Source organism: Eubalaena glacialis, chromosome 5 (assembly GCF_028564815.1).
Source record: "Eubalaena glacialis isolate mEubGla1 chromosome 5, mEubGla1.1.hap2.+ XY, whole genome shotgun sequence".
In the NCBI taxonomy this organism is placed as follows: Eukaryota; Metazoa; Chordata; class Mammalia; order Artiodactyla; family Balaenidae; genus Eubalaena; species Eubalaena glacialis.
In genome coordinates, this window is record NC_083720.1 from 108,764,515 (window position 1) to 108,781,439 (window position 16,925).

At 37.6% G+C, this 16,925-nt stretch overlaps 1 protein-coding gene across 12 annotated transcripts in view; it reads left to right on the forward strand.

Moving 5' to 3' along the window:
* The window catches only part of PTPN13 (protein tyrosine phosphatase non-receptor type 13), a 226,512-nt gene that overhangs the window by 67,775 nt on the left and 141,812 nt on the right, over nt 1-16,925 (forward strand). For all 12 annotated transcript variants that reach the window (XM_061192478.1, XM_061192479.1, XM_061192482.1 and 9 more), the window contains exon 3: nt 14,653-14,831. In XM_061192478.1, coding sequence (XP_061048461.1) covers nt 14,653-14,831 — 179 coding nt within the window. The remainder of the gene's footprint in view (nt 1-14,652; nt 14,832-16,925) is intronic.

Genomic DNA, 16,925 nt, shown 5'->3' on the forward strand with positions numbered 1-16,925 from the left:
AATTGAGCTATGATGCTATTTTATTGCCCCTGATAAGGGCATTGGTTCCTGTTTGTGTGTCGGGTAGATTGGTGTGCCCATCTGAATCCCCAGGAAGCTTTTTTTTTTTTAATATACAATTTGATGTCTTTTTAAAATTAATTAATTAAGTAATTAATTAGGCTGTGCTGGGTCTTCATTGCTGCACTTTGTTGTGACGTGAGGGCTTCTCATTGTGGTGGCTTCTCTTGTTGCGGAGCACAGGCTCTAGGCGTGGGCTTCAGTAGTTGCAGCACGCAGGCCCCAGAGTGTGCGGGCTTCAGTAGTTGCGGCGCGCAGGCTCAGTAGTTGCGGCACATGGGCTTAGTTGCCCTGTGGCATGTGGGATCTTCCCGGACCAGAGATCAAGCCCATGTCCCCTGCATTGGCAGGCGGATTCTTAACCACTGAACCACCAGGGGAGTACCCCAGGAAGCTTTTAGAAAATACTGTATAGAATCCTGTGCCCTGTCTCCAGAATTCACACAAAAATCCTGTGAGTTAGGAGACAGGAGGACTCTGCTTTCTCAGTTACCCCTAAGCCCTCAAAATCAGATACTTTGTAAATAAGTTTGTTTTAGTATTCCAGTTAAAAAAGCTGACACTTCCTTTGAATCATACTTGAAAATGTAACTATAAGTAATAAAGATTGGTGAATAAAATGAAGATCCAGAATATTCCCTCAGTGAATAATTTAGAGTTCCTGGTGTTCAAAAGTTGAAAGAAAACTTTTTCTTCATAATAGCGATTCAAAATAAAATTTTTTTGTGACCAGCAGAATGTAAATTGATAAGTTATTGTCGTAGATCAGGGCAGAGGACACCTTTAAAAGGTGTGGACTGGTGGTCTACAGTTAGCATTGTAAACAAATTCATTTTTTTCAAGTATTGCAATTACCTTATCATAATGGTGTTGTACTTGATCGTTAGGAAATTCATATTTCCTATTCTTAAACCACTTATATTCTAGAAGAAATGTGTGAAAACAGAGTTACAGAAGCATTTTGTTCAGTATTTTGTCATATAATTTTGAGGTGTGCAGTTTTTTGTTTTGTTTTGTTTTTTAAATTTATTTATTTATTTATGGCTGTGTTGGGTCTTCGTTTCTGTGCAAGGGCTTTCTCTAGTTGTGGCAAGTGGGGACCACTCTTCATTGTGGTGCGCGGGCCTCTCATTATCGCGGCCTCTCTTGTTGCGGAGCACAGGCTCCAGACGCGCAGGCTCAGTAATTGTGGCTCACGGGCCTAGTTGCTCTGCGGCACGTGGGATCCTCCCAGACCAGGGCTCAAACCTGTGTCCCCTGCATTGGCAGGCAGATTCTCAACCACTGCGCCACCAGGGAAGCCCCTGAGGTGTGCAGTTTTTACTGATGTGAGTAAAGAACATTGGTGGAAAAGGTGAACACTAAAGAAAAATCAGAGAGGAGGAACTTAATATGCTAAAGGAACAAAGTGGGCAGTTTCTTCAGAATATGATAAGAACGGAAGGGAGAAATATTTCTACAACAGTTTCTTTAATGCTGATCAGGTGGCCAAGGAGGTTTGCTGAAAAGGAGGGCAAAGGCTAACAGACCTGCTGCCTTCTATCCATATTGTCCAGGTATTTAAACCCTATTGCTTTTAATAATCATAACCAATTTAGTTTTACTAATATAGATTACATACATATATCACTTTTGTTAAACTCAGATCTCATTTAGTGTTTTGTTATGACGATACATGGTTTGGAATTACCTCAAGAGTCTTGCAAGTACGTAACAAAACAAAACTACTAAAAGCCTAATTGATGCGTAAGTCATACCAAGATTCCAGTGGTTGTGGTTTGGATAGGTGGCTTGCTTGTGTTTAGTGTTTAAAAAAAAGAAAAAGAAAAGAATGTGTGTGTTTGTGTGATTAAATGTCATCAGTAAGAGATAAAAATGTCTTTTCCTATTCTAGTGAAGAAAAGCTCATATATATCAATTTAGACTGACGAGTTTGCATAATTTTGTGTTATCAGAATGCTGTAAATTCTATTACAAATAAAAATTTCTAAAGCTGTATGTTCTTACTATAGTTGATATGTGTACATTCAGTTAATTTTTTATTAACATGAATCTAATAATTCATGTTATACCTGAAGATAATGACTAGGTACAGTAAAACCAATTTCACTTGTGTAGTTAGTTGCTCAGTAAGTACAAAGTTCCTTGCTTGTAAAATTTTAAACTAATTTTTCTAAATTTGGGATCTATGCTAACTAGAAATGCCATGCAATAAATAGAACGCTTATAGAAGATATATTCCCCAAGGAATTAAAGAAAAAAACAGTATTTTAGGATACTTTGTATCTTAAGTCATCTGTATTTCTAGTATGACTTTTAGGTAAGAAATGCCCCCCAAATCCCCAAAGATCTAAAATAGAGCAATTTGAGAAGTTTGTTATTTTGAAACAGTACTTGTTATGTATGGTATGCTCCTTGTCTTCCATTGTGGGGGGAAAAGCTAAATAGGTGATTAAAGATGAACTTAAGTAGAGACTTTTCTTAGATATACTGTCTGCATCTGGTATCTTCAGAGTTTTATTAAATAATAATAGCTACTACTTTTGTATTGCATTTTCTGTGTGCGAGAAACAGTTCTAAGTGCTTTTTGCATTAATCCCCACAGCAGCCTTATCTATTCAGATGAGGAAATTGAGGCACAGAGAGGCCAAGTAACTTATTTAAGATCGCAATGTAAGCTACAAATGTCAAACCTAGGATCTGAACCCAGGGATTCTGGCTTTAGTCCTAACCATTACACCTTACTGCCTCTCTTAATTAAATGAGACTATATACTAAATTAATGAAGTCAGATAATAAAAGGAATGATATGAAGCTGACAGTTTGTCTTATATATTTTTAAATCTCCTAGGTGAGTTTAGAGATTTGAATGCTTAGCAAAGTCTGGGACATACTATATCAGAACATAAGTTCTTGAGGACCAAAGGCTTATAGGAGTTTATTAAATGCTGTTGAATGATTGGCTACATCAAGAAAATTTACATGATGTAAAATGTCTTTGAAGAGATGATCATTATCAATTTATATTATACAGATGTCTTTTTTTTAATTAATGTTTTAAAATTTATTATTTTATTTTATTTTTAGCTGCATTGGGTATTCATTGCTGCGTGTGGAATTTCTCCGGTTGCTGCAAGCAGGGGCTACTTTTCGTTGTGGTGCGTGGGCTTCTCATTGTGGTGGCCTTTTCTTGTTGCAGAGCACAGGCTCTAGGCACGTGGGCTTCAGTAGTTGCAGCACGTGGGCCCTAGAGCATGCGGGCTTCAGTAGTTGTGGCGCGTGGGCTCAGTAGTTGTGGCGTGCGGGCTTTAGGGCACACAGGCTTCAGTAGTTGTGGCACACGGACTCAGTAATTGTGGCTCACGGGCTCTAGAGTGCAGGCTCAGTAGTTGTGGTGCATGGGCTTAAGTTGCTCCGTGGCATGTGGGATCTTCCGGGACCAGGGATCGAACCCGTGTCTCCTGCATTGGCAGGCGGATTCTTAACCACTGCATCACCAGGGAAGTCCCTATACAGATGTCTTAATTCCAATTGTAATGCATAATTTTATTTTCAAAAAGGGGTTGCTATTCTGTTGTTTCATATTAGAGAAACTGAAGTTTTAAAAGTTAGTAACAAAAATTATGAGGAAATAATAAATTTTTAATTGGAAATCAATTTGGAGCATAGACTGTAATTTCCCATGAATCTGTTTTTTTGTTTTTTTTTTTTTGGAGTATAGTTGATTTACTAATCTTGTGTTAGTTTCAAGTGTACAGCAAAGTGATTCAGTTATACATGCACATATATTCATTCTTTTTTAGATTCCTTTGTCATATAGGTTACCACAAAATATTGAGTAGAGTTCCCTGTGCTATACAGTAGGCCCTTGTTGGTTATCTATCATATATAGTAGTGTGTGTGTGTGTGTGTGTGTGTGTGTGTATTCAACCCAGGCTTCTGATTTATCCCTCCCCACAATGTTTCCCCTTCAGTAACCATATGTTTCTTTTCAATATCTGTAAGTCTGTTTCTGTTCTGTAAGTAAGTTCATTTGTTTGTTTCTTTTTTTTAAATTAGATTCCACACAAGTGATATCATTTGGTATTTGTCTTTCTCTGTCTGGGTTACTTCACTTAGTATGAGAATCTCTAGGTCCATCGGTGTTGCTGTGAATGGCATTATTTCATTCTTTGTTATGGTTGACTAATACTACATTGTATATATGTACTACATCTTCTTTATCCATTCCTCTGTCCAAGGACATTTAGGTTGCTTCCATGTCTTGGCTATTGTAAATAGTGCTGCAGTGAACACTGGGGTGCATGCATCCTTTCAGATTATGGTTTTCTCTGGATATATGCCCAGGAGTGGGATTGCTGGATCATATGGTAGTTCTATTTTTAGTTTTTTAAGGAACCTCCATACTGTTCTCCGTAGTGGTTGTACCAATTGACAGTCCCACCAACAGTGTAGGAGGATTTCCTTTTCTCCACACCCTCTCCAGCATTTATTGTCTATAGACTTTTTTCTAAAATGTATTTATTTTATTTATTTATTTTGGCTGTGTTGGGTCCTTGTTGCTGCACGCGGGCTTTCTCTAGTTGCAGCAAGCGGGGGCTACTCTTCATTGCAGTGCGCGGGCTTCTCATTGCGGTGGCTTCTCTTGCTGCAGAGCACGGGGTCTAGACGCATGGGCTTCAGTAGTTGCAGCACGTGGGCTCAGTAGTTGTGTCTCACGGGCTCTAGAGCACAGGCTCAGTAGTTGTGGCGCACGGGCTTAGTTGCTCTGCGGCATGTGGGATCTTCCCAGACTAGGGATCGAACCCGTGTTCCCTGCACTGGCAGGCAGATTCTCAACCACTGCGCCACCAGGGAAGCCTCTGTCTATAGACTTTTTGATGATGGCCATTCTGACCAGTGTGAGGTGATACCTCGCTGTAGTTTTGATTTGCATTTCTCTGATAATTAGTGATGTTGAGCATCTTTTCATGTGCTTTTTGGCCATCTGTATGTTTTCTTTGGAGAAATGTCTATTTAGATCTTCTGTCCATTTTTTTTTTTTTTGATTGGGTTGTTTGTTTTTTTGACAAATTAATTTGCAAGTATTTACTCCCATTCTGTGGGCCATCTTTTCATTTTGTTTATGGTTTCCTTTGCTGTGCAGAAGCATTTAAGTTTAATTAGGTCCCATTTGTTTATTTTTATATTCATTACTGTAAGAGGTGGATCACAAAAGATATTGCTGTGATTTACGTCAAAAAGTGTTCTGCCTATGTTTTTCTCTAAGAGTTTTACAGTAACCAGCCTTACATTTAGCTCTTTGATCCATTTGGAGTTTATTTTTGTGTGTGGCGTTAGAGAGTATTCTAATTCCATTCTTTTACATGTAGCTGTCCAGTTTTCCCATCACCACTTATTGAAGAGACTGTTTTTTCTCCATTATGTGTTCTCGCCCCCTTTGTCATAGATTAATTGACAATGGGTACATGAGTTTATTTCTGGGCTTTCTATCCTGTTCCATTGATCTATATTTCTGCTTTTGCATCATCTGTATCATGATGTTTTGATTGCTGTAGCTTTGTAGTATAGTCTGAAGTCAGGGAGTCTGATTTCTCCAACTCTGTTTTTCTTTCTGAGGATTGCTTTGGCTATTTGGGGTCTTTGTGTTTCCATATAAATTTTAGAATTTTTTGTTCTAGTTGTGTGAAACATGCCATTGGTAATTTGATAGGGATTGCATTGAATCTGTAGATTGCCTTAGATAGTATAGTCATTTTGACAATATTGGGTCTTCCAATACAAGAACATGGTATATCCTTGCATCTGTTGGTGTCATCTCCAATTTCTTTCATCAGCATTTTATAGTTTTCAGAGTAGAAGTCTTTTGTCTCCATAGGTAGGTTTATTCCTCAGTATTTTATTCTTTTTGATGCAGTGGTAAATGGGATTATTTCCGTAATTTCTCTTTCTGACCTTTTGTTATTAGTATGTAGGAATACAAGAGATTTTTGTGTATTAATTTTGTATCCTGCAACTTTACCGAATTTATTGATGAGCTCTAGTAGTTTTCTGGTAGCATCTTTAGGATTTTCTTTGTATAGTACCATGTCATCTGCAAATATTTGACAGTTTTACTTCCAATTTGTATTCCTTTCATTTCTTTCTTTTTAATTTATTTTAATTTATTTATTTTTGGCTGTGTTGGGCCTTTGTTGCTGCATGCAGGCTTTCTCTAGTTGCGGCGAGCGGGGGCTACTCTTCATTGCTGTGCACAGACTTCTCATTGCGATGGCTTCTCTTGTTGCGGAGCACGGGCTCTAAGCATGTGGGCTTCAGTAGTTGTGGCTCACAGGGTCTAGAGCACAGGCTCAGTAGTTATGGCACATGGGCTTAGTTGCTCCACAGCATGTGGGAGCTTCCTGGACCAGGGCTCGAACCCGTGTCCCCTGCATTGGCGGGCCGGTTTTTAACCACTGCAACACCAGGTAAGTCCTCCTTTTATTTCTTTTCCTTCTCTGATTGCCGTGGCAAGGACTTCCAAAACTGTGTTGAGTAAAAGTGGTGACAGTGGACGTCCTTGCCTTGTTCCTGATCTTAGAGGGAATGCTTTCAGCTTTTCACTGTTGAGAATGATGTTAGCTGTGGGTTTGTCATATATGCCTTTTATTATGTTCAAGTAAGTTCCCTCTATTCCCACTTTCTGGAGACCTTTTATCATAAATCGGTGTTGAATTTTGTCAGAAGCTTTTTCTATATGTATTGAGATGATCATATGGTTTTTATTCTTCAGTTTGTTAATGTGGTGTATCACACTGATTTGCAGATTTTGAAGAATCCTTGCATCTCTAGGATAAATCCTACTTGATCATGGTGTATGATCCTTTTGATGTATTGTTGGATTTGGTTTGCTAGTATTTTGTTGAGTATTTTTGCATCTATGTTCATCAGTGATATTGGCCTGTGATTTTCTTTTTTTTGTGGTATCTTTGTCTGGTTTTGGTATCATGGTGATGGTGGCCTCATAGAATGGGCCTGGGAGTGTTCCTTCCTCTGCAATCTTTTGAAAGAGTTTGAGAAGGATAGGTGTTAGCTCTTCTCTAAATGTTTGATAGAATTCACCTGTGAAGCCATCTGGTCCTGGACTTTTGTTTGTTGGGAGTTTTTTAATTACAGTTTCAATTTTAGTACTTGTGATTGGTCTGTTCATATTTTCTGTTTCTTCCTAGTCCGGTCTTGGAAGGTTGTATCTTTCTAAGAATTTGTCCATTTCTTCTTGGTTGTCCATTTTATTGGCATATAGTTGTTTGTAGCAGTCTCTTATGATCCTTTGTATTTCTGTGGTGTCTGTTGTAACTTCTCCTTCTTCATTTCTAATTTTATTGATTTGAGTCCTCTCCTTTTTTTTCTTGGTGAGTTGCAGTGAACCTTAAACAGTTTATCACAAAGCTTTACTATCAAGAAAATGTTAAAATATAGGGGAAATATTCTAAACCATATTTTTTTCTGTTTGTGCATTGTTACACCAGATGATTGATTTAACACTGTCTCTCTGTGTGTGTGTGTGTGTGTGTGTGTGTGTGTGTGTATTTTTATGCATACATGAACTGAATTTTTGAGAGAATCCTGTATCATAGAATGACTTCATCAGATCCTTCAGAGTTTGAAACAGTGGCTTCTGCGTAGATTTTTGCCAAGTACTATAATAGAACATATATGTGCTTAGATAGGCAAAGGGACTTTTCAGGTCAAAATGGTTTCATTGTTGTTCTAAGTGTTTTAGATGATTTGCTTATACTTTTGATTGTTTTGCCTTATCATGTTTGTTACCCAGTTATGATCATTTCTCTAATTTTTATACTGTAACTGGAAGGCCAAGAAAATTAAATGAAGGGGACAATCTAAAGGAGATGGTAAGACCCCTCAGTGGGGGGGAAACATATAGGATGGGGCTTAGTTTAAGGGAACATTGGAAAGAAGCTCTAAGATGTTTCTTTGCATATCAAATTTCTGCTTATTTATAACTTTGCCTCTAACTGCTTGAAATTTTGATTAAGCAACTTTCTCTGTGGAATGTTTGGAAAAGTCTTTAAATAGAATCATTTGAGTCCTGGAATCAGTTCACATCAGATTTACTTTTAAACAATAATAGCATTCTTGAGGACAGTCATCACACAACTAAAACATTATGGGACACCAAATTACAAGCTTCTGGAATTCCATTTTTAAATATTCTTTTGTTAGCATTCTTTGGAGGATTTTGAATACATTTGCTTTAAATTCCTTTCTTTTAGTTAGAGAAGGAGGGTGAATTAGACTGATTGTAGCCATGACTCTAAATTTCCTCACTTGAAGGTTTGCATAACCCTTTATAGTTATTGAAAAATATATTTTGTGGTTTGTTTTCTGAAGAATGGAGCACTTAAATGTCATGTGTGTGCTTTGGGAATTTGACAACAATGTAGTTTGTTGTCACAGCTGCTTTAGTTTTATTACAAGACATTTAAAAATCACATTTGAAAACAACGAAAATATTTGTGTCATTTATTTGTATGTGTGTTTTTTAACAAGTAAAAATATGACCCACGTTGGTAATTCTGTTTTTCACTGCTCTCTACCATTCCTGTGCTCCAAATTCTTGGAGTTTGTTCCTTGTACAAACTTAATAATTTCCTGACCATATGCCTTTGCTTTGGCTGTTTCTTCTCTTTGAAATCTCCCTCTTAACCATGGTCAAATCTTACTCGTCTTAAAGGACCACATATATTTAAAAAAATTAATTCTCTCTTCATTGTAACTGAAGTAATTTCCTCTAAATTTCTTTTTGTATTGTCTTTTAAATACCTTATCCTTTTTATCTTGTATTTATTTATGAATACATTTTATCTCCCCAATAAAACTATGGACTCTATGAGCAAATGACTTGTAATTTTGAGAATATTATGTTTAAATATATAGTACTTAAAATAAGGGTATACTTTAGGTGTTAAGTAAAAACAAAGAAACAAAAACCTATTGTATAAAGGAAAAGTTGAAAGATACAGTTCTTGTCAGAGTATTAGTTTTGCTGATCTTCATTGTGCTGATAAGTGAGTAAACCTCTTAATTTCAAAGTGATAAGCAATTATAGATTACTTTCACCTTCAACAGTTTCTGTTCTATGCTACTCTGTCAAGGAGAGGGTAGGGTCAGTCTGTTGCCTGGGATGAGGAGGAGGAGTGCAGCAAGCTCTTTTCAGGTATGAGTGGATACCAATACCAAGAGTGGAAGGACAAGAAATAGCATGTCCGGATGGCATTCATGCTTCTGTGTTAGCTGTGATCCCTAATAATTTATAAATTCAAATGGTAATAGATATACCAGAAACCATAATTCTGTCCCCAAATAAGGATGACAGGAATTAGGCATGAGAGTTAGAATCCCATCCTCCTCTCTTAGGTTCAGCAAGCTGGAAGAAAAGACTGAGAAGGAGCAGTTGGTCTTAAAGTTGGAGTACCCCACAGCACTGTCCAATGTCCTTTATTTCTTTTCTATCTTAACTCACTTTTTGGTCATCTCATCCAGTTACAAGGCTTTCAGTACCATCTATTAGACCAGTGACTCCCCAATTCAGACCATTCTCCCAAACTTGAGATGCAACTGCATATTTGACACCTCCATTTGAATATCTAACAGATATCTTAAACTTAATAGGTCCCAAAGTAAAGTTCTAATTCCTACCACTATCTCCCAGCCCCTACCTCAGCAACCTATGCTATTCTTACAGTCTTCTTACTCTCAGTTGATGACACTCCATCCTTCCTGTTCCTGAGACCAAACTCTTGGAGTCATCCTGATTCCCCTCTTTCTCTCACTCCACATCCAGTCTGTCAGGAAATTTTGTTGTCACTACCTCTAAGATACATTTGCATTCCAACAGGTTCTCACTACCACTGTGGTTCCAGGTCATCATCATCTCATAACAGATATTAGTGCATTGCCTTCTGAATTGGCCTCCTAGTGTTTGTTCCCTTTAGTTGCTAATTTGAAAAGAATTGATTATAGACTATTTTATTATGTCTGTGAGATGTGAAATCTCAATATTTTGAATAGCATCCTTTGGCAAAGAAAATATTCTTCTGCCTTGTTTAAGTTCTTCTCTGGCTGGATTCTGTGGTATTTGTGCATGAGATACCCAAGAAGAAGCTTTTAAAAGACTGTGTGGGGGAGGATCTTCAAGATGGCGGAGGAGTAGGATGTGGAGATCACCTTCCTCCCCACAAATACATCAAAAATATATCTGCATGTGGAACAACTCCTACAGAACATCTACTGAACGCTGGCAGAAGACCTCAGACTTCCCAAAAGGCAAGAAAATCCCCACGTACCTGGCTGTGAGGCTGACAGGGTCTTGGTGCTCCGGCTGGGTGTCAGGACTGAGCCTCTGAGGTAGGAGAGGCGAGTTCAGGACGTTGGACTACCAGAGACCTCCAGGCCCCACGTAATATCAGTTGGTGAGAGCTCTCCCAGAGATCTCCATCTCAACACTAAGACCCAGCTCTACTCAATGACCAGCAAGCTGCAGTGCTGGACACCCCATGCCAAACAACTAGCAAGACAGGAACACAACCCCACCCATTAGCAGAGAGGCTGCCTAAAATCATAATAAGGTCACAGACACCCCAAAACACACCACCGGATGTGGTCCTGCCCACCAGAAAGACAAGATCCAGCCTTATCCACCAGAACACAGGCACCAGTCCCCTCCACCAGGATGCCTACACAACCCACTGAACCAACCTCACCCACTGGGGGCAGACACCAAAAACAACAGGAACTACAAACCTGCAGCCTGCGAAAAGGAGACCCCAAACACAGTAAGTTAAGCAAAATGAGAAGACAGAGAAATATGCATCAGATGAAGGAGCAAGGTAAAAACCCACCAGACCTAACAAATGAAGAGGAAATAGGCAGTCTACCTGAAAAAGAATTCAGAGTAATGATAGTAAAGATGATCCAAAATCTTGGAAATAGAATGGAGAAAATACAAGAAAGGTTTAACAAGGACCTAGAAGAACTAAAGAGCAAACAAACAATGATGAACAACACAATAAATGAAATAAAAAATTCTCTAGAAGGAATCAGTAACAGAAAAACTGAGGCAGAAGAATAGATAAGTGAGCTTGAAGATAAAATAGTGGAAATAACTACTGCAGAGCAGAATAAAGAAAGAAGAATGAAGAGAATTGAGGGCAGTCTCAGAGACCTCTGGGGCAACATTAAATGCACCAACGTTCGAATTATTGGGGTCCCAGAAGAAGAAGAGAAAAAGAAAGGGACTGAGAAAATATTTGAAGAGATTATAGTTGAAAACTTCCCTAATATGGGAAAGGAAATAGTCAATCAAGTCCAGGAAACACAGAGAGTCCCATACAGGATAAATCGAAGGAGAAACACACCAAGACACATATTAATCAAACTATCAAAAATTAAATACAAAGAAAAAATATTAAAAGCAGCAAGGGAAAAGCAACAGTAGCATACAAGGGAATCCCCATAAGGTTAACAGCTGATCTTTCAGCAGAAACTCTGCAAGCCAGAAGGGAGTGGCAGGACATATTTAAAGTGATGAAAGGGAAAAACCTACAACCAAGATTACTCTACCCAGCAAGGATCTCCTTCAGATTCGACAGAGAAATTAAAACCTTTACAGACAAGCAAAATCGAAGAGAATTCAGCACCACCAAGCTAGCTTTACAACAAATGTTCAAGGAACTTCTCTAGGCAGGAAACACAAGAGAAGGAAAAGATCTACAAAAACAATCCTGAAACAATTAAGAAAATGGTAATAGGAGCGTACATATTGATAATTACCTTAAATGTAAATGGATTAAATGCTCCAACCAAAAGATATAGACTGGCTGAATGGATACAAACACAAGACCCGTGTATATGCTGTCTATAAGAGACCCACTTCAGACCTAGGGACACATACCATATGAAAGTGAGGGGATTGAAAAAATATTCCATGCAAATGGAAATCAAAAGAAAGCTTGAGTAGCAATTCTCATATCAGACAAAATAGACTTTAAAAGAAAGACTATTACAAGAGACAAAGAAGGCCACTACATAATGATCAAGGGATCGATCCAAGAAGAAGATACAACAATTGTAAATATTTATGCACTCAACACAGGAGCACCTCAAAACATAAGACAAATGCTAACAGCCATAAAAGGGGAAATCGACAGTAACACAATCATAGTAGGGGACTTTAACACTCCACTTTCACCAATGGACGAATCATCCAAAATGAAAATAAATAAGGAAACACAAGCTTTAAATGACACATTAAACAAGATGGACTTAATGGATATTTATAGGACATTCCATCCAAAAACAACAGAATACACTTTTTTCTCAAGTGCTCATGAAACATTCTCCAGGATAGATCATATCTTGGGTCACAAATCAAGCCTTGGTAAATTTTAAAAAATTAAAATCGTACCATGTATCTTTTCCGACCATAGCGCTATGAGAGTAGATATCAATTACAGGAAAAAAACTAAAAAATACAAACACATGGAGGCTAAACAATACACTACTCAGTAACCAAGAGATCACTGAAGAAATCAAAGAGGAAATCAAAAAATACCTAGAAACAAATGACAATGAAAACACGATGACCCAAACCTAGAGGGAAGTTTATAGCAATACAGTCCTACCTCAAGAAACAAGAAAAATCTCAAGTAAAAGACAGTGTGTAAAGTGGCTGTGAAAGGCAACAGTATACCTAAGCTTAACAGCTATGATGATTCATTGAAACATATTTTGCTATGAGAATTCTGAGTCATGTTCTTAGCAACCTGATGTGTGGTTGAGTAGGAATGTGAGGACCACTGGTTTGTAACTTGGCCTCAGGGCCGCATAAGATATGCTGACTGATTAAAGATGCATTCAAACACATTTTTCTTCCTTGACACAGTTGTTAAAGACATGTTTCAAATTCATAAGAATGCAGGAGAATGTACAGTTGGCTTTTTAAATCTTCAAAGGAGAAATGAATTTTAATAGTTTACATTTTTATCAGCGTAAGTCAAGTTCTGATGATCAGAATCTTGACCATAGGTAGAGGTTAAAAAGTCAGAAAGGATGGATGATTCAATTCTAATGAAAGTTGTTTTTAGGAAAGCATAGATACTGTATGTTTGATAAACTATTCCATAGACTTCTGTCAGTTTCTTATGATTTGACTTAGAGAGCAGTGTAACACAGATTCAATAATCATGGCATTGGCGGGCAACGGCCTTCTTGACCTTCTTATAGAGATTTCTTGCGTCTGTAACTCAGTTTTATTTAACATTTACCTTAAAACCTATTTTAATTTCCTTTTGAAATGGGAAGTCAAATAATATTCCTTCTAGTAAGTCTGTTTTGCTGAGCCTAATGTATAGCTTTACTTTTAGAGAAGGCCTGCTGAAATCTAAGGACTTTTTTTTTAATACTCTTAAACTGAGCTCTTAGGCACCCATAAAGACAAACATCAAAACATGGCAAAATTAGAGGCCACATTGATCACATTTGGTAGCACAGAGCTGCCTGAAATTCTACTGAAATAATGAATAAATGCATACAAGACTATATACATCTTGATGCAAAAAGGAGGCTTTCATTGTAGTTGGAAACTACTAATTCTCAATCTGATGAATTATCAAAGGAATTATTTTCTATCAGTTTCAGAACACTGTAGTCTAAATCAGAGAATCTTAACCTGGGGTCCATAAACGGGCTCTAAGGAGATCCATGAACACACATATATATTTATTTATTTATTTATTTATTTATTTATTTACTCATTCATTCATTCATTCATTTATGGCTGCCTCGGGTCTTCGTTGCTGCATGCGGGCTTTCTCTAGTTGCAGCGAGTGGGGGCTATTCTTCGTTGCGGTGCACGGGCTTCTCATTACAGTGGCTTCTCTTGTTGTGGAGCACGGGGTCTGGGCACACGGGCTCAGTAGTTGTGGCTTGCAGGCCCTAGAGCGCAGGCTCAGTGGTTGTGGCCCATGGGCTTAGTTGCTCCACGGCATGTGGGATCTTCCCGGACCAGGGCTCGAACCCATGTCCCCTGCATTGGCAGGCGGATTCTTAACCACTGCACCACCAGGGAAGTCCCCGAACACCTTTTGTTTACAAAGGTATTTATGGGCAGTTTTCTTGAAATGGTCTCTCAACCATAGTTTTTACCAAATCGTCAAAGGAATCCATGAACCACCCTCCACCCAACAAAATGTAAGAACTGTTGATTCTTATTCATATCTCTGTATCACTGTGATAAGTATCTGAACCAAGTATAGTCTTATGACTGACAGTGAAAGTTCTCTATTTCTAGTTTCTAAGATCTGCCATCTAGTCTAAGTTTGAAAGACTAAGCCAAATCAAGGTGTTGTTGTTAATAATGCTAGCAGTATTAGGTGTATGAAACCCACTCTCATTTTGTAGCATGTTGATTTGGTGTATGTAACTGCACATATATATGAATATGCTGGGGTATTCATTTACGTGATCTATAATCACTTAATTTTAAGCATTTATCTTTCTTTTTTCTTTTCATTCTGTATGGTTACAAACCAGTAAGCATAGCTGATCCTGCTGCCCTTGGCTTCATCATTTCTCCATGGTCTCTGCTATTGCTGCCATCTGGTAGCGTGTCATTTACAGATGAAAATATTTCCAGTCAGGATCTTCGAGCATTCACTGCACCAGAGGTTCTTCAAAATCAATCACTAACTTCCCTCTCCGATGTTGAAAAGGTAACATTAAGTCTTTTTTGCTTTATTTTGTTTTTTGTTTTGGTGGGGGTAGGAAAAGTAGACACTGGGCTACCTTCAACCCTCTGAAAAACATCCATTGAATTTAAAATGATCATGAAATCACTTATGTGTGGAATCTAAAAAATACAACAAACTAGTGAATATAACAAAAAAGAATCAAACTCACAGATACAGAGAACAAATTGGTAGTTACCAGTGGGGAGAGGGAAAGGGAGAGGGGAGTAAGAGGTGCAAACTATTAGATATAAAATAGACTACAAGGATATATTGTACAACATGAGGAATATAGCCAAATATTTTGTAATAACTATAAATGGAGCCTAACCTTTGAAAATTGTGAATCACTGTATTGTACACCTGTAACTTATGTAATATTGTACAGTAACTATACTTCAATTAAAAAATAAAATAAAATAAAATGATCATGTATTCCAAGAAGTTCATATTTAAAAATTCAAAGTAGTTTTATAAAAATGTATGGATCTAAGAAAAAATATGAAAAAATGTGAGCCATTATTAATTCATGTTTTAAAATACTTATTAAATGCCTGCTGTGTATAAAACACTGTGCTTGGGAGGAAGATACAAAAATAACTGGACCTTCCTTCCCTCCTTCCTCCCTCCCTCCCTCCCTCCCTCCCTCCCTCCCTCCCTCCCTCCCCTCCCTCCATCCTTCCCTCCCTCCCTTCCCTCCCTCCCTCCCTCACTTCTTTCCTACTTCCCTCCTTCCTTCTCTCTTTCCTTCTCTCTTTTTCTTTCTCTCTCTCTTATTATTTGTCAACTTGATGGTTTTACAGTAGCAACTACCTGGTTAATGTTTGTTTATTAATTAAATAGATCTTCTAATATATTTATAGCCTTTTTTTGTGAGTTTTTCTAAGATGCTTAAAGAATTTTAAGATTTATTTTTCAGTCTTTGTATTTTATGTCAACACTTTCTCATGTGTGGAAAATATTTTAAAAATTTGTTAATGATTATATACATATATGTATATCTATAATATAAGGCAAATTGAAATGAATGCTATGTAGAGGGATAAAGTAGTTTGGAAGTTTTGAAGAGAAGCAATTTCTAATTTAGAATGATACCGCAGAGAAGGTAACATTTGTGTTGAGCTACGAAGAGTGAGTAGAATTTAGAAAATTGAAAATAGGTAGAAATGGGGTTTCCCCTCAGGGTTGCTATGATGTGTAATGCTAAGGGGTAGGAAATTGTCCACTGTGATAGGGGAATGTTTGGTCAGACTGACTGGGCTGGAGCATTAGCTACCTGGAAGGCTGTGGTTAAAGGGAGACTATAGGTCAGAATGAAGAACACTTTGAATGCCAGAACTTGAGACTTTCTTCTGGGGCATATTTTTAGGAGAGTGATATGATATAATTTGTTATTTCAGAGGGTAAGTTTGATGAAAGTGGATAACTAGGTGAGATGAAAGATTATGTAAGAATCTAACTGGGACACTTTAATAATCTGGGGAAAGATCTAAAAATCGTGCAATGCCTTGGAACTATAGAGGTGAGGATAATGGGGTTATAGTGGAAGCAAACCTGACAGAGTTTCGACAGTTGATTTGATGAAACAATGAAGATGGAAATGTTTATGATAGGAATATCCAGTCTGAGGATGGTAATGCCATTAACATCAGAAGATCTAATTTCATTGTCAAGGCTATGAAAAGAAATTTTGGAACAAATATATATATTGTGTGTAGCAAGCTGTGATAATTTAGATAGGGAACTTTGGAGAATTCAGAATTTGCTATGAATATCATTTCCCATAATCAATGCATATAAGTTCAAAAATTAACCTAATAATTTCCTAATAGTAAAATTGTGAAATCAAAAAGTATGTGCATTTAAATTTTTGACATATGGTTGACCCTTGAACAACGCCAGTTTGAACTACATGGGCCCACTTACTCAGTTAAGTACAGATTCCTTAACAAAACATAGAAAACCTCTCCAGAGTCTGATTCCAACCATATTTCAACTCCTCTCTTTCAGAGGCACAAGTTGTAGTCAGTGATTATTAAACAGGTCCTATGCTTTGTGGCTTCACTCTTTTGTATAACA